At 40.0% G+C, this 22,486-nt stretch overlaps 1 protein-coding gene across 5 annotated transcripts in view; it reads right to left on the reverse strand.

Annotated features, from left to right (window-relative positions):
* Window positions 1–11,196: 11,196 nt before the first annotated feature.
* Window positions 11,197–22,486, reverse strand: part of GRAMD2B (GRAM domain containing 2B) — a 32,764-nt gene continuing 21,474 nt past the window's right edge. Inside the window, exons 6-14 of one of the 5 annotated variants that reach the window (XM_042829486.1) lie at window positions 21,673–21,768; window positions 20,511–20,582; window positions 20,310–20,390; window positions 19,540–19,651; window positions 18,297–18,419; window positions 18,022–18,109; window positions 17,527–17,628; window positions 15,656–15,749; window positions 11,197–12,420 (exon numbers count right to left, since the gene is read on the reverse strand). In XM_042829486.1, the coding sequence (XP_042685420.1) occupies window positions 12,379–12,420; window positions 15,656–15,749; window positions 17,527–17,628; window positions 18,022–18,109; window positions 18,297–18,419; window positions 19,540–19,651; window positions 20,310–20,390; window positions 20,511–20,582; window positions 21,673–21,768 (810 nt within the window). In that variant the 3' untranslated portion in view covers window positions 11,197–12,378. The other 4 variants (XM_042829485.1, XM_042829484.1, XM_042829483.1 and 1 more) reach the window with 4 other exon arrangements.

Raw genomic sequence — 22,486 nt, forward strand, 5'->3', positions numbered from 1 at the left:
TGACAGATCATCAGCAGACAAAACTCAATTTTAATTTCTCTAAAAATAGCACAAATTGTACAAGCCGTATTCTTTAACACATTCTGTGGCAGTGGAAGTCTCAATGAAAATCTCTTAACAACAGAGATTTAGGTTGGATGTCAGGGGGAAATTCTTTACAGAGAGTGGTGAGGTGCTGAACAGCTGCCCAGAGAGGCTGTGGATGCCCCGTCCCTGGAGGTGTTCAAGGCCAGGTTGGATGGGGTCCTGGGCAGCCTGGGCTGGTATTAAACGTGGAGGTTGGTGGCCCTGCATGTGGCAGGGGGTTGCAGATTCATGACGTGCCTAGAGGTGCCTTCCAAGCCTGGCCATTCTGTGATTCTGTGATTAGATTCTAAAAATAAAAATGAATGCAAAAAAACAGCACAGGAACATGATCATGAGGGTGACTGAGCGTTACAGCAATCATGCTAAATTATTTTCGAAGTTTAATTTGAAGTTTTGATCTAACGATTCTTAATAAAACCATCTTTTGAATAGCTTTGCAGAGGACTCTCAGCTTCGAATACTTTTTTAAGTACTTCTGCATATCATAAATAACCCCGCTGTATGCACTTTGTGTGGACAGATAACAGATTCTCTCTGTAGGTAGGTTGTGATTTCAGACTAACTTGTGCTGAGTGTGCAAATTACGATTCCATAGACCATGATACCTGTATTGACATTTGACTTCTACTATGGCAGTGCAACCGATAATGGTAACATTTAATCTGCTCTCCAAGCAATTTATGTCTTGGAGCTACTGCATGCAACATAATGGAACTTGCAGTTATAATACAAATTCTCCATGGTTGCAGAAAGTTAATTACCATTTTAGTGTGTAACACCAGTGAATAACAAGTGTTAAATGACACACGATCAATAATTTATTCATTAGCACAGTATTGCTTACTGTGCAACTATATTGATGGAACATTGTTGCAAGTAACTTTCTTTTTGCAATATTATTTTTAACTGAAGAAAAACACAAACTGCAATTTTTATTTTTACTTTTGAACATACACAGCAGCTGCCTATTTTAGTGAATGTTAAAAACTCGGAACCGCAGGCTTTGAACTGCTGCTTCTCCTCTGTTTTATTGCATCCTATCACGGTTTCTAAAAGCAGAGGAAGTAGCGGATTGCTGGCACTCGAACCAGGTAATGCTATTTGTCAATAGTAGACTGCTAATTGGATTTTGCAAATAGCAGCTGAATGTGTTACTTACAGCAGTGTGATACACACTTGTGTCTGTTCTCTATGTGAAAGCGAACACAAATTTTTAAGACTTACCTATGAGCAAGTGACTTAATCACAGAAAGTAAAACGTTTGAACAGAAGTCATGGAAGGGCAAGGACTTTTACAATGCCTTGTATTTGGTATTTCCTACCTGAGGAAAGCATGCTGTAACTTGCTATATGTCTGAGGTTTGTAAACAACTGGATTGATTGCAATCCTTCATGAAGTTCTTCGGCCACCAAAGTGCTTTTTTATATGGAAAACACAATGCTGTTCTTCTGAAGGTCTGTTATGTTCCAGCACAACTGTAACTATTCATTCTTTGTCGGGATTTAAATCCACTTTATTCTGTAAAAGCCTTAGCTGGTTAATACAGTTCTAATACAACAGTTTAATTCCAAAAGACAAAAATAATACTGTTTCAGCCAAGTACTCACCTCCGGGGGATAACAAATATTTAAGAAATACATTGGTTGCTTTGAAAGTAGTGCCTTCTATTAATTTCCATAGAAACTGCAACAGATACAAAGAGTTTAATAGCTAATCCCTAGCTAATGGCTAGAGATGTGAAAGAAAGCAGGTGGCGTTGGTTATTCAAAAGGCCACTCACCCCTGTGGTGAAGGGCATGACTCACATTACTGGCAATAAAATCCTAGGTTAGCAACTCCCATCTCATTAGTGATCCTCAGAAAAGAAATTGGCTGGTTGCATAACATCGAGGGGAACTTGAAAATCCACTGATTCTGCAACAGAGGTGTGAATGGACACCTTTTGTTCTGCTCACGTTTTTCCATTAGAAGTGCCCTTACTAAGCCAACTAGACTTTATTAGTAAAATTATTGCCTTTTTTTTTTTTTTCATCAAGTAATCGTTACTGATAGGAGCATGCTGGCAGCAGATTCATAGTGCTGCTTCTCCAGTGTTGCAATTTGCACTGCTGCCAAAAGGCCCTGAGCCAGAAGCCACAGTTTGCTCAGACCTCTGTGCCAATCCATGCCCACCCGGCACAGCAATTCATGCTTTAATTGCACTACAGTATGTTATGTAATCAGGCAAAGCATAGAGATGTGCCCTTACAGCCCAAAGACCATCACCTTATAGAGACTTGTAGTTTTGACCGCTTCTTGGGTATTAAGAGATGAGAACCCAGACTGCTGCTATTAACTTATTGCTGAAGTAGTTTTCTAGCCACTTTCTTAATAAGGCTGCTATTTATTTATTTATTTAGTTATTTATTTTGAGACAAATGCTGGGGGAAACATCAAAACTATTTCAAATAATGAAAGATTGGTGTTTTCTTCCCAAATGGCGTCTTCTGCAATGATGCCAAAAAATTTTGCAGCACCGTTCACGTTTAGTCCTGGCAAGATTTGTAAGAATACTGTAGTTTTCCATCATCAGGCATTGTTAGGAGTGTACGAGCTCATTTACTTAGGCAACTAATGTGCCTGGTTCAATTTAAAGAGAAATGGGTCTCCTCTTTGAGGTTTCCCACTGATGGGACCAGCAACCAATGGGAATGCACCCTCTCATTGAACAGCAGTGGTACAAAGCTTTAGGTGGCAGTGTCCCCAGAAGTAGCAACTATCAGAATTGGTGAAATTGCTGGAGATTTAAAATTTTCCAAGTCAAGCGAAGAAGTTTGGGGGCAATGAGAGTACAACTGGGGGCCATTTCCCCATGTGGAGCCAGGAGCGGGCTGATTATGCAGTAGTGAAAATCCTGTGCAGCTTAAAATTTTCCAAGTTCAACCACCTTCCTTGGATGGCCCAGGACACCACACGGTAATAACAGCAGCAGTAACACCCTTACATGTGCACAGAAACGCTCAGGTTGTTCAGCAAAATGTTTTTCTTAGAAAGCAGTCCAGGGAGCTGGAAGTGTTTTGGGCCTCTCACTACAAAAGGATGTTGAGTTGCTGAAATGCTTCCAGAGAAGGGCAAAGAAACTGGTGAAGGGACTAGAAAACATAATTTATTAGGAGTGGCTGAGGGAACTGAGGCTGTTTAATGTCGAGGAGGCTCAGGAGAGATCCCATTGCTTTCTACAACTACCTAAAAGTAGTTCACGTAGGACAGTGTTGGTCTTTTTCCTCAGGTCACAAGTGGTAGAGCATGAGGAACTGGCCTCAAGTTGTACCAGGACAGGTTTAGGTTGTCCGTGAGGAATAGTTTCTTCATGGAGAAGGTGGTCAAACTCTGGAAGGGGCTGCACAGGGCGTTCCCCATTGAAGAGTAAAAGATGGTTCACAGAAACAAAGGATAAAAGATAGTTTGCAGAAGAAAATACGCAGAGGCTGCTAAAAGAATGGGGATGGCAACAAACTGGGATTAGGATAGTGTGTGAGTGGTGAAGGACATAAAGATAAGAGTTTTGAGAACAACTCGAGGACATTTAGTGAGTAAGTGATAAGATGTCCACAAGGCAAGTTAGAACTGGTGCGGGGGCTGCCCCTCCTGCAGGGTCAAGAGTTAACAGCAAGGAAGACTACGCGCCTTTGCGAGGAAGATGATGAGCCTTCATCCCACTGCCACCAGGAGGAGACCCCCACTGCTCACGATGCACGCATGAGGGGAAGGGAACGTATGCTAGGGGTTCTCAGCAATATAATGAGTTTGTATGCGAATTCTGGGAGAATCACTGATTATGTTTAAGTTCGGCATAAATCTGTACCGAGATTTTGCTCTACCATGCGCAAGTTAGGTGGATCTCCCTCCCTTGCATGCACTGTTTTCATTCTTATTTACCTTTTCTCTTGCTGGATCTTCTGTGTTCAGTTAAAAAATTAAAAAGGATCTTGTATCCAAATACTCTGTGCATGATATCTTAGCAGTACGTATAGAATTCAGTCTTCAATCTCTGACTTTTCGGGTTTTTTTTAGACTTTGGTGAATTTTCTTGTACATTCAAGGCAGTGGTAGTTTCATGAAGAGGCCCATCTTGGTACGCAGAAGCCAGGAGGTAGCTATCTTCCTGAAGGTGGTCTCGGATACGTTCCTCCCTCAACCATAACCACAAAGGGACATTATATGGCATTAAAAAAGCACTGCCAGCCCCACAGCCAGCAGCACATGCCTCACCACATTCTTACTTCCCCAGAAGAAGGAGGATGGATCCTCTGGACACACAGGATCAACAGTAGTGCCTTGCTTTCTTCTCCTTTTTCCTCTCTCTCCTTTTCTTCTCTTTTCTTTATCCTCCCTTGCTCACCTGTCTTTTAATAAATAAAGGCACACTCTTGCTTGATCAGCACCTTGATTCCATTCCAAGCCTTAATTTGGAAAGACCAGGATCCTAATAATGAATTGCAAGACATATTTGGTTTGCTTATCTAATATCAAAGATATTATTTAAAACAAACAAACAAACAAAAGAGTGTGTGAATAAGTTGACTTCAATATCAATTCTGTGAACATTTTATATTAATTATATTTAAGGTAATGAAAATGTTAACAGTGATGAACTAAAAATTAAATATCCTGTAGGACACTAGGTACTTTTCTGTATAGTTGTTATGTATTACCCCGGTGCAAAGAGAACCACAAAATGAGATGCATAAATGGAATTCCTAGAATTAGCTTAAAGAGATTATTTATTTTAAATATTAAGAAAAAACTCATGACATGCTGGATCTGCTTCTTACAAAAAGGTTGCTGTTAATTCATGAAATAGAAGTGAATACAAAAAGCAAACTAACTAAGAAATGAGGGGGATGATAACTTCTTGGTGTTGCTGCCGAGAGGTTAATTTCACTACTAAAGCCATGGAGGAAAGCTAATGAAATGTGTCAGCAAGTAACTTTGCTTTTGCAGAAGAAAAGTGAATACGGGACTTAGTTGACGCTCCACCTTCTCCTGGAACACACGTGCTATGACAGAAAATTCCAACTTCAATATTAAAGGTTGGAACACCTTTAAAAAAAAGTCGTATTTCTGTAGATTGGAAATAGCACTTGTTGAGCTGCGTCACTCTATGTGCTTCCTGAGTATCACAAACCAAAAGAATCGTTACAGGATAAATACTTTGTTACTGATCATCTTCCATACAAATTGAGGATTTTCCTCTGATGCTAATAGAGCAACCAGAGCTGCTTGGAAGACTAACTAATCTCTGCTGATGCATTTGGTCCATCTCACCCATCTATGCCAAGGAGTTTTGGGGAAGCAGAGAGTCGCAGGGCAGCAGGGCAGATGTACAGAGATACTGCTCAGAATATTCTTGTGCTTTTCAATTTTTTTTATTTTTATTTTTTTTTCATGGTATAATGTTACAGTAAACTATACAGAAAGAAAGTAATGGCAGTAAATCTCCTAGATTTCTGGCATTGCTGGATGGGCATTCATTCTTTTGCTATTGGACTGTCTTACAGAATCTTCTTTGTATTCATATATCTGTTGGAAAGTTAACTATGTTTTTCGTATGAGTTATTATTTACCAGATCAACTTATGGATGCAGGTTATATGACAGAATCACAGAATGGCCCAGGTTGGAAGGGACCTCAAGGATCTGAATCTCCAACCCCCCTGCCACATGCAGGGCCACCAACCTCCACGTTTAATACCAGACCAGGCTGCCCAGGGCCCCATCCAACCTGGCCTTGAACAACTCCAGGGACGGGGCATCCACAACCTCTCTGGGCAGCTGTTCCAGCACCTCACCACTCCCATGGTAGAGAACTTCTCCTGACATCCAACCTAATCTTCCCTCCCTCAACTTAAAACCGTTTACCCTTGTCCTGCAGTTATCGACCCTTTCAAAGAGTTGATTCCCCTCCTGTTTGCAGGCTCCCTTTAGGTACTGAAAGGCTGCAATGAGGTCACCCCACAGCCTTCTTTGCTCCAGGCTGAACAAGCCCAGCTCCCTCAGCCTGTCCTCATAGGGGAGGTGCTCCAGTTCGTTATCTTTGTGGCTCTACTCCAGACCCTCTCCAACAGCTCTCTGTCTTTCTTGTACTGGGGGCTCCAGGCCTGGACACAGTACTCAAAATAGGGCCTCCCAAGAGCAGAGTAGAGGGGGACAATCACCTCCCTGTCCCTGCTGGCCACCCCTCTGCTCATGGAGCCCAGGATACATTTGCTTTCTGAGCTGCAGGAGCACACTGCTGGCTCATGGTAAGTTTTTCATCTATCAGGACCCCCAGGTTCTTCTCTGCAGGGCTGCTCTCAAGGACCACTCCCTCCAGACTGTATAGATGTATGGGATTCCTCTGGCCCAAGTGCAAAAATCAAAAATATCAGACTACTCAGGAAGAAAAGTAGAGGTAGAGGAGGGAATAACCAACTGAGTTCTCAATAGCTGGCTCTGAACACTCTAGTTTCTTTACTTCTAACCCAAATACAACAGCCTTGGTTTCATTAATTAGACTTCAAGCCACAAACTGGTTTCATGGATGGAGCTACTGTGATGGCCAAAGAGAGATTACAGAAGCAGAAATGCGCCAGAGGACATTGAAGAGAAGCCTGGAAGATGCATTTTCCACAGTCAAGAATTTGAAGTTTTTTAGATGAGCAAATTGCAATTATCACTGGCCTGAAAGAGTGTCTGTCCATCTTCAAGTCAGCTGACATCGATTTTTTTTTTCTTGCATGTTAGTTGTATTACTTCTTAGAATTATTTTATGAGAAAGCAAATAAGGACTTATCTTCATGCTAGTATCATAAACCAATATCACAAAGCAATTATTATTCACATGATTAATCTGTGAGAGAGGGTTCATGGTTCACTACATACACACAGGCTGATTTTTTTCTCACCTTGCTTCTTCACCAGCATGCAGCCACGTGTGTGCATTGCCACACTAGCAAGCTGAAAGCCCTAGGAAGATTCAGAGCTATGTACTGCTCTGTATGGCAGGTCCAGCATGTAGGGGAATAACTGAGTTACTCATTAGCTTTTCTTCTTGGAAAGACTTCTTCCTTATTTGTGTGAAGATAGTGTGAAGAGTTGGGTTTTAATTTTGTACTTGAGAGCACATATAAGTGATTTTCCTTTAATCTCTTGCTCATTACTGCTAAAATGCCTGCTCAGTGGAAAATTACCTTCACAATATCATTAAGTAAGCAATTAACAGAGGCCTTTCTTGTGTGGCGCTGAAAACTAACAAATCCTTGTTATTAAGCTCAATATATCACACTTTCAGAACAGGATGCTCCTTGTATATCACCATGCATGAGCTTGTTTGTTAAATAATCATGGAAAAATATATCTTTCAACTGTAAGAACATAATATACTTCCAAGCACCAGCCAAATAAAGTCAGTACAGAAACTGGCATGGCAAGCATGTTACACACATAATAAAAATACACTGGCACATACTCTGTGCTCAAAGGATAAAAGCAAAAAATGCGGGGGGAAAAAAACATGTCTACACTGTGTTCAGAGGCTGGCAGCCAGCAAGCATAACGAACATGATATGTATTTGGAGGGCAATGATTTCTAAGGCATTCTTCAAGGAGGTAATTCTTGCCAACTATATTTTAACTGCAATGCCTATTCAGTAAGCAGCTAGCCAACCTCTGGTTACTCCTTTGGGAACAGTTACCCTGTTGCAAAAGTTTTTGGCTTCCCTTCCAGGGGATGGAAGTTTTTTGGCACAAAAATCTACACATTGTGGCACAAAATTTGAAGTGATTTTTGCAAAGCAAATGTCACCTTAACAGTGGATATTTGAAATGTTATTCTATGATTTGTATCAGACAATTCAGTTTAGGGAAGGCTTTGCTAACATACAAGTGCCTTGAATTCCATCCATCTTAAGGGTCTTTCCAACCTAAACAATTGCATGATTCCATGCTTCTAAATAGAAACTTGAGGGTCAATAGAAGCAGAAAGTCAAAATAGCAACCAAGTACGTATCCCTGAAAGTCTATATTTTGGGTGGGAATAGTTATGATAGGCATATTAGCATCATAATACTTTGTGAAGCTTGGGGATTAAAAGCCTGTTAGGTGCTACTGAGTTAGTGCACATACTGTACATTGCTTTATTTTATGCATTTGATTTTTAGTCAAAATCCAACAATGCCACTGATTAATGGAATAATCTAAGAGACATCTAAATGAAATTTACTGGCACATGCCTTGTTGTGGTTGTTCACTTAGCCATAGGCTACTGTGAAACGTCATAATTATAAAAGGGGATCATATCAAATTTATAACTTAAGACAGCAAAACAAACAATCATAAATTGAGATTTGCCAAAAAAGATTAGTCCATTTTTCTCCTTGAGCAAATCTGCATGTCAGGCTCCGACAGCCTCACCAGGCAAACTGAAAAATCCTGCCAAAATCTTTTCAAACAATATTATTCCTCTACTGCTCACAAAAATCACACACACTGAACATGAAAGAAACTATTTGCTCAGTGTTCTGCATGAATAACCAGCTTTTTCATTATGTTTACTGCACATCACACCTGCTCTGTAAAGGAAAAACCTCACGTATCCTTGGGCATAGCACCTCACAGGCAGCTGCAGGTGAATCAGCTGAGCCATCACCTTAAAAGGTCTGTAAAGCATCAACCCAGAGGTGTATTTAATGTTGATCAGCTGACTGTCAGCACAAAGTCAGGAAATGAAAGAGCAGGTGTAAAAGAAAGCTGGGAACAATACTGTATAACTGCATAAACAGTCAGGTGAAAGCAGTGATGGTATGAACATCAAACACACACACACACAAAACCATCTGTACTCTTTGCAAACGTTAGTCAAGCTGCTACTGTTGGTGTTCCACTGAGAAGGGCAACATTTGTTTTCCTTGGAGAGCAAACTTCACATGAGCAGTAGCATACATGTGATATCCCTCAGTCCTAGCAGTTCAGGCAAGTAATGTGGCAGAAAATGAATTCTACAACCCCTCAACCACCCAGCCTCTCCAAACGCACACTACTTCGCTTTCCCATTCCTATTCCTTTCTGTGAAAATGAACAATAGCTGGGAGTATGGCAGAGGGAATAAAGGAAAGGAAAGACTCTTCCTCTTGGCAGTAGTCTGCAGTTAGATGAATTCAGAAATACCAAAAGACCATGTTGATAACATATTCCATTCCTCAGTTATTTGGTCCAAGTCCATACCCGTAAAGTGGAGAAAACCATGCTGCAAGGGCTTTTATTTGCTGGATATTGCCAGAATGAACCATGGAAAAGTCAGGTCTTGTCTAGCTCTCCCACCCACAATCACCGAAGTGCTTTGGCACTTTCTTCAAACACCATTTCTGAGAAAGAAAGCAATGTTTTTTTCCCCCCTTACAGTAAGAACTCACAAGAACTGAAGCAGGTTGGGCTGGGACTAGTAGGGAAAAATAATTGGCACAGCAACTACAAGTAGGAAATATATTACTAATGCACCCTTGTTGCTTTCCACACATCTCCAGTTTCCTAGCAGCTTGACAGAGCCCAGCACTACCTATAACTACACGCCTCACAGCTACTGGGACTTAGTCCTCATTTTTTCTGCCTCTAAGTTGTGAATTATTTCATAATTGAAATAACAAGAAAAAAGAAAGTAGGAAGGAAGATAAAAAGGATGATTTTTAAAAATCGACCTATTTATTATCGCCATTAACAATCCGTGCTGAATATTTATTGATTTCTGACTTTCCCCAGCGACCTCATTTCCTGCTTATTTCTGCACAACCAGTACATCCTATTTGCAGACCAGCATGAAATCCTTGAGGCATCCTCATCCTACCTCTAGAAAAATAAGGAGTGAGGTTACAAACCGAAGAGCTGAGGGAAGGCTACCACATATAAAGACCTGGTGAGCTGAAGTGACCACAGTCAAAAACTCTAACTGCTGCTTCTTCCCCCCTATGAGAAACTGCTGCACACCTTTGTCCAGACTCACCTCCCCTGGCATGCAGTCATACAGGCTAAAGGACGCCCTCTACCCTGGATTACTCTTTCACCTCTACAGTTATTCTGTTTGCTTATGGCTGGTGATAAGCCTGCCTACAGGTTTAGCCTGTCTGCTTTATGTAATACTCTCTCTTGTTTTTATATAGCAAAGCACATCTTTGCTGATCTAAAGGAGTAATAAACTAATTCAGACCAGCTGATGGATATAATTAAACTACCCAGATGCTCCTTTGACAAAAGTGACTTGTGACCTCAGTTTTAAAGCATCACAAATAGAACTACAGCCTTTATACTGAAACAGACAGAAAAGGTAAGTAAATAGAAAAGTGAAAACGTGAGGAAAGAGCACAAAACTGCATAAACAGTGGAACTGTGGAAGAAGAGGAAAGTAGGGAAAAGGAAGGATGGAAGGATAGAAAAAATAGCTTTTTCAACAGTTTTCTTGCAAAAACAGGTTTTCCAATAATCCTGTGCTGGCTGAGAAAGGAAAGATAGGGATTGTAATAGGGAGAACAGTCGATCTCACAGATTTCTAGCCAAACACACTTAGATGAAAACTTGTGCTAAGCAGCCATCTTACAAAGCATGAATGTATCTCTCAGCTGCCTCAACATCCCTTATCCCTCAAGGAGGAAACATCTGAGAAAAGATGGCTGAATGGAGGCCAAAAAGATGAAATTTGATCACATTGTTTTGCCTTTCTCCTCTGAGTATTAATAAGCAAGTGGAAACACACAGGCAGGATGCAGTTCCTTTGCACCGTGTAGAATAAGCCTATTCAAGATCCTGAGTATCATGTTTGATTAAAATCGATGGATGGGAGTAGGATGATCCAAATCATAGAACCACAGAATCATGGGATCATAGAATGGCCTGGGTTGAAAAGAACCACAATGATCACCCAGTTTCAACCTCCCTGCTATGTGCAGGGACACCAACCACCACAGCAGGCTGCCCAGAGCCACATCCAGCCTGGCCTTGAATGCCTCCAGGGATGGGGCATCCACAGCCTCCTTGGGCAACCTGTTCCAGTGCCTCACCACCCTCCAAGTGAAAAACTTCCTCATAAATCATAGTACTGAGTTGCTTGTTTCAAAAAAGTTTATTTAAACAAAGTAAGGTGCATTTCACAGAAATGGTTATAAAATGCAGAGCATATATAAACAGTAATATTGCATACACAAGTTGTCATTATCCTAAATTTTGCTTTTTCAGATGAACCAGTCTGCTCTGTGAATCAGAAAGCTAAAAAAAATCCAAAACAGTTATCCTACTAGGTAAGGTGAAAAAATATTGTGATATAATAAAGCAGATGTCCACCTTTTCTTTCAGTTAAGAACGTGGCAATAAAAATAATTTCAGTAATTTGTCAGTTTCTATTATTTGGAAATATCTGTTCCATATCAGGACTAGACTTATATAAATTGGAATATGAAATGTACTTGCTTGGCTAACCAAGGCTCTATGCAGCTCTAAGGAAAGCTAGCTGAGATCTTCACACTGATGAATTAACTTAAAGGACAGAGACAGAGCAGATAGAAAAAACAGTTGGTTTTCCAGACAGACATGTCATACCCATAATGCTATTCACAAGCAATTTAATGGTGAGTTGGCAAGTTCACACATATTTCAAGCTCGACTTTGACGTAAAATGAATCCCCAGTAGAAATGGACTTCATGCTCAGCAGTGATCCAGTGCCACAGAACATGGAATCGAGACTTTTTACAGCACCTGAGAGCTTAAGCACACATTAAACATTCAGTACTGCACAGAATCAAACACGAAGGTGTTTGGTTTTAATGTTTGGGATGATAGGACAGAAAGTAAAAAGCACAGCCCTGATCCATAGCCACAGCTGTGAGACACACACCAGCTCATTCATGCAACATGTCAGCATATGAATCGTGTCTGAAATGCTTACTTACAAGTACATGAAGAGAGGCAGAAAAGGAAGGCTGAGGTAAAAGGAGTTGCTTCAGGTTTGCACTGGTGTAAGGAAAGCTAAAATCAAACAAACTGTAAAATCCATTAATTACTTCACACACAATAAAGAAGGAAAAAAAAAAAACCCTTATTTTCAAAACATGCAGACAAACACAGTTAAACAATAACATGACTTTCTGAGTTGCGACATGAGCATCACCAGTTTAACCTTGGCTTGGACTGAAAATAAAGAAGCTTGAACTCCGTCCAGCAGAGCTCCTTTGAATCTGTTTGTCAAGCAAGATGAACGAAGTCTGAAGCAGTCCAAGAACATAAACATTTCATTCACCATCTTCAAGCAGTTTCTGTAAGTTATTCTGTATCTTAGAAAAAGAGATAAAAATGATTGGGAAACAGAAAGTGTTGTACTACATTTTTAAGAAAATCAAGACATTCTTCAATATATTCTCTGTGTGCTTCTTAATTCTGTCACTGCTATTTATACCAGTGGTATTCGTACTAAGTGAGAGTATTCATATTAAATGACAAGAGTCAAAGAAGCATCCAGATATGATCAGTCAGCAGAATGCTTAGCTGAGCAACTGAAACCAAGCCGATATCGCTTACAGGTGTCTCCTGCAACCTCCCATGGGTTCTTTTCTTCATCAGATAGGAGACAGGAGAACGAAACTAGAGCCAGAAAGAAATTTTCAATAAATCCAAAATTTGTAACTCAGTCAAAACAAAATACAAGCTCTGGACGTAAAAGTCACAGCTCCTAGGTTTCAGTAATTCAAATAGTTTTAGAACAGCTTCAACTACAGAGGCTTCTGATGTATGCAGCAAAATAAGCTCATCTAACCACAAGCAGATATGTGTCCCTATGCCCATGTATTGATTATACTACTGTATACTGTAATTCCTGCTCAGGAACATCACCTCTCAAACCCTCCTCACTGAACTGCTGTCCCGGATGTCTTTTTCAAGAACAGTGAAAAACAGTTTTGTTAGACCCTTACACATGTGTTTCCATTTAACAAGCTATGTTAAAATAAAGAAATGAGTAAAATCAGGCCACAGTTTTTTTCAGCCACTTGTAACACTTTGTCTTAATACACAGTGTGTTCTGATGGCATGTTAAAAATATTTAAAAGCCAAAGCACAATTCTGCTAGGTCATGGGAATTTCTGGACTCCAAGTATGAAGTAGGTCACTTGAAAAATCAGGGCAGAATACTTCTGCGCTAAACATTTACTAACTGAAGAGTAATTTTCCATTTTTAACCTAGACAGTTTCTGGGAAGCAGTTTATAGTGCTGCAGCCTCGCAAGAAGGGAGGAAGAGATGACAGTTTGCACTGAAACTTCTGCATTAGTTTTGCTGTTGAAGCCAGCTGAAGTCAATTACTAGCACTTTTCACTAAGACGTATAAAGCAGTTAAACAACTGCAGTAACTTGAGCGTATAACTTATAGATTTCTGCCAATTTTGCAGCAGTCAAACAACGTTCTAACTACTGGTTGTGGCAGCTACATGCAGTTCTCATTTAACTTGAGAAGCAGCTGACAGAGTTGTGACTGTTTTGCAATGACAAGTGTTCAATTCTCTAGACGCTAAATGAGAGAAGTACATGACTTAAGACTCTAATTGAGGACCAAGGGTCACTTCTTGAGAACAGCTCCAACATCCAGCTGCCTTTTACTGTATGTCCTGGCAGAGACAATGAAAGAGACTGTGCCTGCCTAGTCCTGTTGTTTTGCAAGCTTCCCACTGAAACAAAGCGAGGTCTTCCAATCTTGCCATTTGAAGACTTGTCCCAGACAGCTGGAAGGTAATAACTTCTTAGATGGACTAATTTGGCTAAAGATTGTAACTTAGTAATCATCTGGTAAGATTTCTTCTCTGGTGTTCATATGTTATCATCAAGAGCATGCAGAGATAAGTATGGAGGGAAATATTTTTGGAAGAGACTCTCTTGATCCAGTGTCACATGGGTAACAGTAATATTACATAACCTTCATGCTAATTGAGAAACCTACTTTGAGGGGAAAAAAAAAACTCACTGAATAACCTTGGCAAAAAAGCCAGTTTTAGAAACAGGCAAAAAACCCCATCTGATTTAATCACACAGGAATGTCAGTAACTTCTGTTTTCACTCCACTAATTTATTTATTTATTTATTTATTTTCCCCATGCTTAGCCAGTTGATTCTGACATCTCCCCAACACACCCGTTCCATTTGCTTAGTAGCAGGTAGAGGTGTCAAAGATTCGGTGGTGGGGTGGGCTGTGAGCTGATGCTGGGGCTGCCCAGTGCCAAGCACAGCTTGTTCCAGCAGGCTTCAATGGATCCACCTCATATAAAGCAGAGCCCAGCAGCCATGGCAGTGGTGCATCTGGGAAGGTGCACTGAATACAAAGCAAAAACATCAGATGGAGAGAGAAGAGAAAAACAGAAACTGCATAGGGAACATCAAGGCCAAGGAGGAGACAGGAGAAGAGGAGGGGTGAAGGTGTCCCATGGAGGCTACGGAGAGGCCATGCATGCCAGAACAGTTGGAAGTTTCCTGAAGTACTTCTGCCTTTGCAGGAGCCCACATCAGTGCAGGATAAAATGCAACTGGAGCAGAAGAGAAATGAAAGGAAGCAGTGGCAGATTGAAAACTGATATTTAGTGACAATAATCCTTACACTGAACCCCAAGAGAATAGTCTGGTGCCGGGAAAGGAAAAGTCAGGAGAGAAGATGAGCCTGGGAGAAAGGCAAGGAAAGGTGCTGTTCTAACATTTGTCTTTGTTTCTCATCACCAAATGAAAATATACTGATTTTTCCCAAGCTGAGTCTGTTTTGCTTCTAATAGTAACTGATAAGCAATTTCTTTGCATTTATCTTGATCCACAGTCCTTTTCATCCTATTTTCTTCCCCTGTTCTGCTGAGGAGTGAGAGAGCTGCTGAGCTGGTAGGTCTGACTGTAGGCCAAGGCAAACTCACCACAGTTCATAAAGTGGAAATCAGTTCTCCCCATCCGCTCACGTTCTGCACAAATTTCCTATTCCAGCAAGTGCATTTAGGCTTGCAATTGTTGGATAGTGAAGAGCAAAGGTATAGGCAAAGCTCAGGTACAGTGACTTAGACAGCTGGTGCAGCAGCAGCATTTGTGTTAGAGAAGAGAGATGGATTCCAGCCATTTTGTATGAAGAGGATGACTCCATATGAACGCCAGCACAGCTTTTCTTAACCAGAAAACCAAAACCCAAACAAAGGCCCCAGACAAGGAATTCCTGCTAAGGAAATTTCCTGTTAACTTTAGAATCCTTAACTCTGATGGACAGAATTAAAAAAAAATCAAGATAATCAAATATAATTATTACCCCTGGCCTGATTGGTCTAGTAATATTTTTGGTGTTGAGCCTCAGCTCAAGGCATAGCAGCTACACAGACCAATGCTTATACACTGGCTAACTTACAGCCCAAGAAAACAGTGCATCCTCTAGTAAAACATGCTAGTTTGTAGCATGAAATCTGTGAGTGCCTTGGTACCTTCAAAAAAACCGACCAAAGAAATTCAAGAAGAACCTAATGAGCATTACTGGCATGTGCATCATATCATACAAAGTTACCTTTTCCAATTTCATAAGATTAGTGGTTAACTCATCGCAGAAGGCATCAGCATTAACTTGCAAGTGAGATTCCAAACGTTGGTGCGCTGGATGTCTGTCAAACAGAATGAAGAAATTTGTGTGATGGGAATGAGAAAATGGAAAGCAGAGCTGAAAGCCACATTCAGATATGAATTATTTGAATGGCAGCATTGTGAACTGTACTTGTTTACAGAAACAAAGCTCTAAGTCACTTCTGTACTTCTGACTACATTCCTTACGTTATTTCACTCTCCAGATGTAGAGTAGAAATAGCTGTGAAGTTTTCCATCTAGAAATAAGCTGGAGAGCTGCATAAGTTCTGTGTCTTGTGACTTGGAGAAAACCAAAAAGCACAGCCCCTTGGCACAGTACGAGTGCACATTAGGCCATCCTGTACCCCTGCTTTAGTATCAGAACAACAGAAAATAGGACCTTTCTGTGTAAGAGTGCTTCAGATGATCCTGTTAGTCAAAATATGCAAAAAGTGGGAAAATGGCTTTCCATATTGCCTACTACTATGTAAGTTTACGCTTCTTCCCATACTACTGATAAAATATAAATGCAAGCCTGTTTAAGATAAATCACTATTTCCTTCCTCTTAAGAACCTAGCTTTGTCATATACGCAACTCAGCTTTCAGCTGTGTTCTGTGGATCCTAAGCAGCACAGCCATTGTTCAGAATGACAATATGACTAAGTCTGAAACACTTTGCAGAAAGCTCCATTCCACCTGGGTACAGCTGTCTGGAATTTTGTTTTCTCCTGTTTTTCAGGTGGTGCTTCTTTAGCTGCCAGGATTGCTAACTGCACCATGTCACAGCAATCTTTGCAGTGAGGTTTAGAAATGACTGAGTCACGCTTTTCAGAGAAGCTCAGAAAAATTAAGTAGTGAGAGGGTGAGAAGAGTTAATGCAAAATTTGATGCTAAATAAAGTCATCGTATTTTCAGTATCCAGCTGAACTCCCTTCTGTCCTAAGTTTTCTGAGGATGCCCATATGACATACTGCTGCATCTCCCTTTGAATTTGCAGATTTTCTGTTCATGCAACAGAGGGGCTGAAAAAAAGGAGGGGAAGATCATATCCATGACTTAAGCTCTTCCACAGTTATAGAATGAAACTACTAAATAATTGCTAGGAGACTTATAATAAAAGATCTGCAGTCCTACACTTCTTCTTCACTGGATTTGCCACAAACTAATGGCATGTTTTCTAATTTTATATAGTTTGAATACTCCATAAGTGCAACCAGGAAATATGATTTAGTTATTTTCTAGCCTTCTACTCCATACTGAGAGCAGTCATAGACACCTTTTCTTATGATGCATTTTTTGCCAGTTCTCTTCAAAGACATGAAGAACTAGTTGTAGTTTCTATTTTGTTGTTGTTGTTGCTGTTATTATTTATTTTTGCAAGACATGATGTCAGTCTCTAAAGAGGAGTTGGGCAGCTCAAGGCTCTTAAAAACACCCTAAAAGTAAGTCAGATGTATTAGCCTAAAGATTACAAAATACCTTCTGTCATGGCAGGTTAATCAAATGACACTAAGACTAAAGGCATAACTTTTTTCACAGAATCATTATCTGGAAAGAAGCTCATTTCAGCAGTTTACACTACCATTATTTACAGTTATCTGAAACATCCTGAAAGCAATACTACATCATGCCATTTGCTTGCATTAAAAGTCTTGAAAGGGAAACCATGAGATGAGGCTTGTGCAGACACAAGAACTACATTAAGTTTCATGAGGGCACAACAGTAACACAGGAGTTTCTGAAAAGACTGGATTAGCATGAGATACTGGAGAAGTATTTTTTATTTTTAATTGAAATAGTTATAGAGTTCATCTTACTCCTTAAAATGTGAATCAAAAGATGCAATGGAGATAAGACGTTCTTCCAGGACATTGATTTTGTATCTCATGTAGAAGGTAGAAAATAATAAAACACAGACACTGTAAGAGAAAAAAGTAAGATATATCAGTTATGTTTATATGGACATGGGAATGTCAGAGACATCTCACAAATGCAACATTAAAAGACACTTAAATCAGTATTTGTACATGCTGTACAGGTACTGGTAGCATTCAGATAGTTTTGAAAGTCTGAACCTTGAGTATGGCTCTGCTAAGTGCAAGTAGTTTAAACTCTCCAACAATTCCTGAACCAAAAAATCCTTGGCTTTTAGAAGTAAAAGGCCTGTTAAATAGGTCTATCCTGGCATTTCTAGTTCTGAAAAGATATAAAGGCCAAAGTTTTCATCAATTTCCTCTTTTTCAAGCAAAGCTGAGATAATACATAAAAAGAACAGAGTTGCTCAACAATCTTGATATCAATTGTTTACTTACAGAACTGCATAAAATATAAGTATGTGGTTCAGAGATAAGAGCTTCTGTAACTTATCCTTGTGAAAGAATCTGAAAGGTTCAGAACGACCTGCTAGGGAAAGAACACGTTGTTTTGATCAGGAAACACCAAAGACACAATGGTGTTTTAAAGCATGCAACAGATAACACGAACAGAGAGATGAACAGGAAGAAATCTTCCATATTACATGAACTGACGTAACTAGGTGAGTTGGACTCAACTAACTTCAGCTGAGGATCTGCCCTTAATTTCCTACCATTTCGAAGGCAGTTTCTGGCTTTTCCTTCAGGTGCCCATTTACTGCGTGCATCAGAACGGACAGACTTTGTTTCAGCCTTCGAAACTTTCAAGTGAGTCTGTGTCTCAACAACGCGATAGTCTGTCAAAAGCAAGATTTTTAATAGAGCTGAAATATGAGGTCAAAGGAAACCATTTGTAGCTTAAGTTAGCCAAGGAATATGGTAACAGAAGGGTTTTAAGAGACGTACTTTGAACATAGATAGAAAGCAGGTGTTATTTTACAGGACTTAAAATAATCCATGTAATAACTGCACATAATGACAAAGGAGAAGAAAAGCATGTGGACTGAAAGGGATTGTGTATGGTACGTTTATACTTCCAGGTTATTCAAGAGAAGGCAACCCATTCAAGTTCCACAGATTATCACTGAATTTCCAGACTGAAGATTAAACAGACAAAAAAGCAATCTCTCAAAAGGACTGAATATGCTACAGAGATGATAGGGCCCTGGGCAGCCTGGTCTAGTACTAAATGGGGAGGCTGGTGGCCCAGCTCACCTCCCTGCTGGTGGCAGGGAGGTTGGAGATTCATGATCCTTGACATCCCTTTCAACCCAGGCCATTCTGTGATTCTGTGACACCTACACAGCATTCTTGCTAACAAGGTGAAAAACTTGAAGTAAGAATGAACAATGGATGATATCTTCAGGAGCCTTGATGACCACAAAGAACAGAATTAAGGTTCATAAAACAGAAACATAAAATCATATGAAATAGTTTTGATTACTAAAATCTACCACAGCACATAATATTTATTCGCACTGATTAGAAGACAGTTTTTTATAACTTGAGCTATTTTATAATAGTTTTTTTAAATTAAAAATGAAAAAGAAAGGGGAAAGTGTCAAGGAAAGAGAAAGAGAAAAAGAGAGAAAGAGGAAGAGAAAGGAAGCATGAATGTTTGCTAAGCTAGATCTGTGACAGTATAATTGATAAGAGGCATATGAAACAGATGGTGAATGCAATTGGAGTCAGTAGTGATAAATCAAGCCTGATGGTGATCAAGTCATTATTTAATTCTGGATTACAAAGCGCAACATAACGGGAAATTCAGCTCTCGCAACCTGGAGGAAGACTGTACCTAACTAGTCTGCAGGACTGTGGAGAACACAGATCCACTTCTACATCGGAAGGAATTACAGAAGCAAAACCTAGAACTAATCTGTTCCCATGTTCTTGGAGCTCCATGATCCTACTCACCTTGGAAGCGTTCCAGCTCCGGTGTCTGTGAGCCTGTGCTGCTGGACTCCTCCATCTCCTGTCTCTGCTCCTGTACTATTCCATCCAGATCAGAATAGTCTTCATTGAAATCCTGGTGGGAAAACAGTCATAGCAAGTCTAATTAACCTTATTTCCTCTGACTTCCATGTAGAAACTGAACTAACAATTACATACTTAAAACTGCCTGAACAGAAGTAATTTTTGATAACACAAGATGTTGAAATCTGGTTAGCAAAATAAGCAGACCACTTATAACCACCAGAATTTAAGCATCATTCCCTGCCTTAGTTCAACTGAGAAGATTAAGTATGCCTGCAAAAGAAAGATTGCTAGATGAACAAGTCCAGAGCAGGCATTTCTAGAGTCAGAATCCGGTCTTCACATGTGGAGACACAGCTCTTTCAGCTTTCTGAACTGGCTCACAATGGAAGGACTGTAAAAGAAATACTCTGAAAATAGCTAATGTCAGAGGAAGCAGCGACTGTTAAGTAAGTACACAGAGCAGTGATATCTGACAGCAAGAGAAATATGTAGGGCATACACACCCTGTAATATATCTAAGACATACACAATATATATCTAATTAATCAAGCTAGACCTATGCTATCACTGCTTCTTAATGTTAAAAAGTTCATGGAATTTTTACAAACAGATGTCATAATTTTCTTTGCTCTCCTTCCTTCAGACATTACAAGGATTTGCAATGAACAGAGCAGAGCGACTAAAGAACAAACATCGAAGCCATTTACCAGGGACAGAGTTGTAGGACGATCAGCCCTGAAGCTATTTTCAACAGAAGATGGACTGGGACTGTTGCCCATACTCGTATCCTGAAAAAAAAGGCAGCAGCTTTAACAAGAAACACTCCTAGCAATTGCCCAGCAGTTAAAAGTGCTAAAGCAGTAATAACAAACATAAATCTGCATTTCTTCATTCCCTTTAGTACTTACCTCAAGATGTCTACATATAGATTTTAATAGCTTGTAGGTTGTATCTCTGGAGAGTAAGGAGACAAACATATACTGAAAAACAAAAGTTCCAAAATCATTTGAGAAAAGACACACAGCACAAGTTTCCTTTCATCTTACTTAAACTGACAGCTATCTAATCAGCAAAACCACCTATTTTCAAGAACTTTCATGTAGCAAGGAAAACCTCCACTCCTTCTGAGATTAAGAACTGAGGTTAATCGCAGGGAACACAGAACAGGCACATAAAATTTGCCATGTTCTACTGCAGAAAACAGCATAGTCCAGATCTATAATTTTAATTTCTTGGTTTGTTTGTCTTAAAAACTTTGCATGCTATGTTTTCATAGAATCCTAGAATGGTCTGGGTTGAAAAGGACCACAATGATCATCTGGTTTCAGCCCCCCTGTTATGTGCAGGGTCACCAATCACCAGACCAGGCTGCCCAGAACCACATCCAGCCTGGCCTTGAATGCCTCCAGGGATGGAGTATCTACAACCTCCTTGGACAACCTGTTCACCACACTCTGAGTGGAAAAAAAAATAATTTCCTACTCTTAAAAAAAAATGCCCAAGTTCAAAAACATTTCTGCAGAGAAAATGGTTTTGTTTTTGTTTTTTTCTTAGGATAATCACATTTTCTACTAATTGATGCAATTACTACTGAGATTGTAGGGATAAACTGCATTTTGCTGCATCTAAGGTATCGCTGATCGGGTGAGAGACCCCAGAAAAATGCCTGAACATTGTGAAGAGCTGCCAGCAAGGCAGAGAACACTTCCTGCACACACTTCCTGGGGTGTCACTACACAGAAGTCTTGGAGAACAAGGAATGATAGCTTACAGGCAACAGCTGACAACAAGAGGTTGCATTTCTTATTTTCTCATCAAGTTCTACATAGCCCTTGTCTGACACTTGAGGAGGCAGAAGTAGCTCAAATTATCTGGTAAGAAACCAGACCCTGTGGGATTCTAAATCTAAATGACTACACGTGACCAATTTCTCTACCTGCTTAAATGACCAGCTGGCACCTTCAAGAATCTCTCATGATATGAGTGCTAGTAAGTAGAGAGGACAAAAGATGTTGAAAAATGAAAAGGAGAACAGGCAGGGTACAATAGCATTGTCCTCTATGTACTTACTCTGTCTGTGACTGTTGCTATGATCAGAGCATTTGGCACAAGAAGGGCAGTCTTGGTTTTCTTCAGAAGTGTCACTGAGAGCACAGGTATGCTGATCTACAACAAGACCATGGCAGTATTAGTCTCAGTACATGCATACAAACCTGCATGCTGTTCCACAAGTAGCCAGCCTACCAACTGTGATAAGCCAGACTTTCAATGCTCTCCACGTAAGGATTTCTCCTCTATGTCCTTGATTACTAACAATTCATATGGAACAGGTGTGATTTCAGATTAATATTATTTCTTAACTATTTTTAGTTCTATTTTCATCAGATGCTCTTAAAAGACTGGAAGCTTCGTTCACTGTAGATCTCCAGAAGCAAGTAGTCTTAAAGCTAGGCGTTTTGCTGAGGAACAAAACAAATCAGACAACAGGGTATTGAAGAATAAAAAATAGCTCTTTTCACCACTTACAGATCCTTTCATTTGCACTTAACAGCTGAGTAAACAGCTTGTCCATGAGTATCACTGAAAGATCCAGTAACCACAAGCCCTCTGACTTATTTATACCCATTCCTGTGTGCCACCCAAACTGGCTACCTTTACACTGAAAAGTTCCCAAATTTTCCTCCTGCTTAGTGTTTTTATCCAACCCCTTCAGTAATATGCGTGGTGCTATATTTCAGAGTATTTCAGTTAAAATGTTATGCGTGGGCTCTTTCTGTAAATCTTGTATTATGAAGGACTGAATAGCTGGTTTGACTTGCAGTTGAAAAGCTTTGGGCTTAAAAAGTTAGGCAAATAAAATAATCCAAGATATACATGGATAGGC

The sequence above is a fragment of the Centrocercus urophasianus genome, unplaced genomic scaffold (assembly GCF_019232065.1).
Source record: "Centrocercus urophasianus isolate 14NV4802_14NV808 unplaced genomic scaffold, USGS_Curo_1.0 seq_31, whole genome shotgun sequence".
NCBI lineage: Eukaryota > Metazoa > Chordata > Aves > Galliformes > Phasianidae > Centrocercus > Centrocercus urophasianus.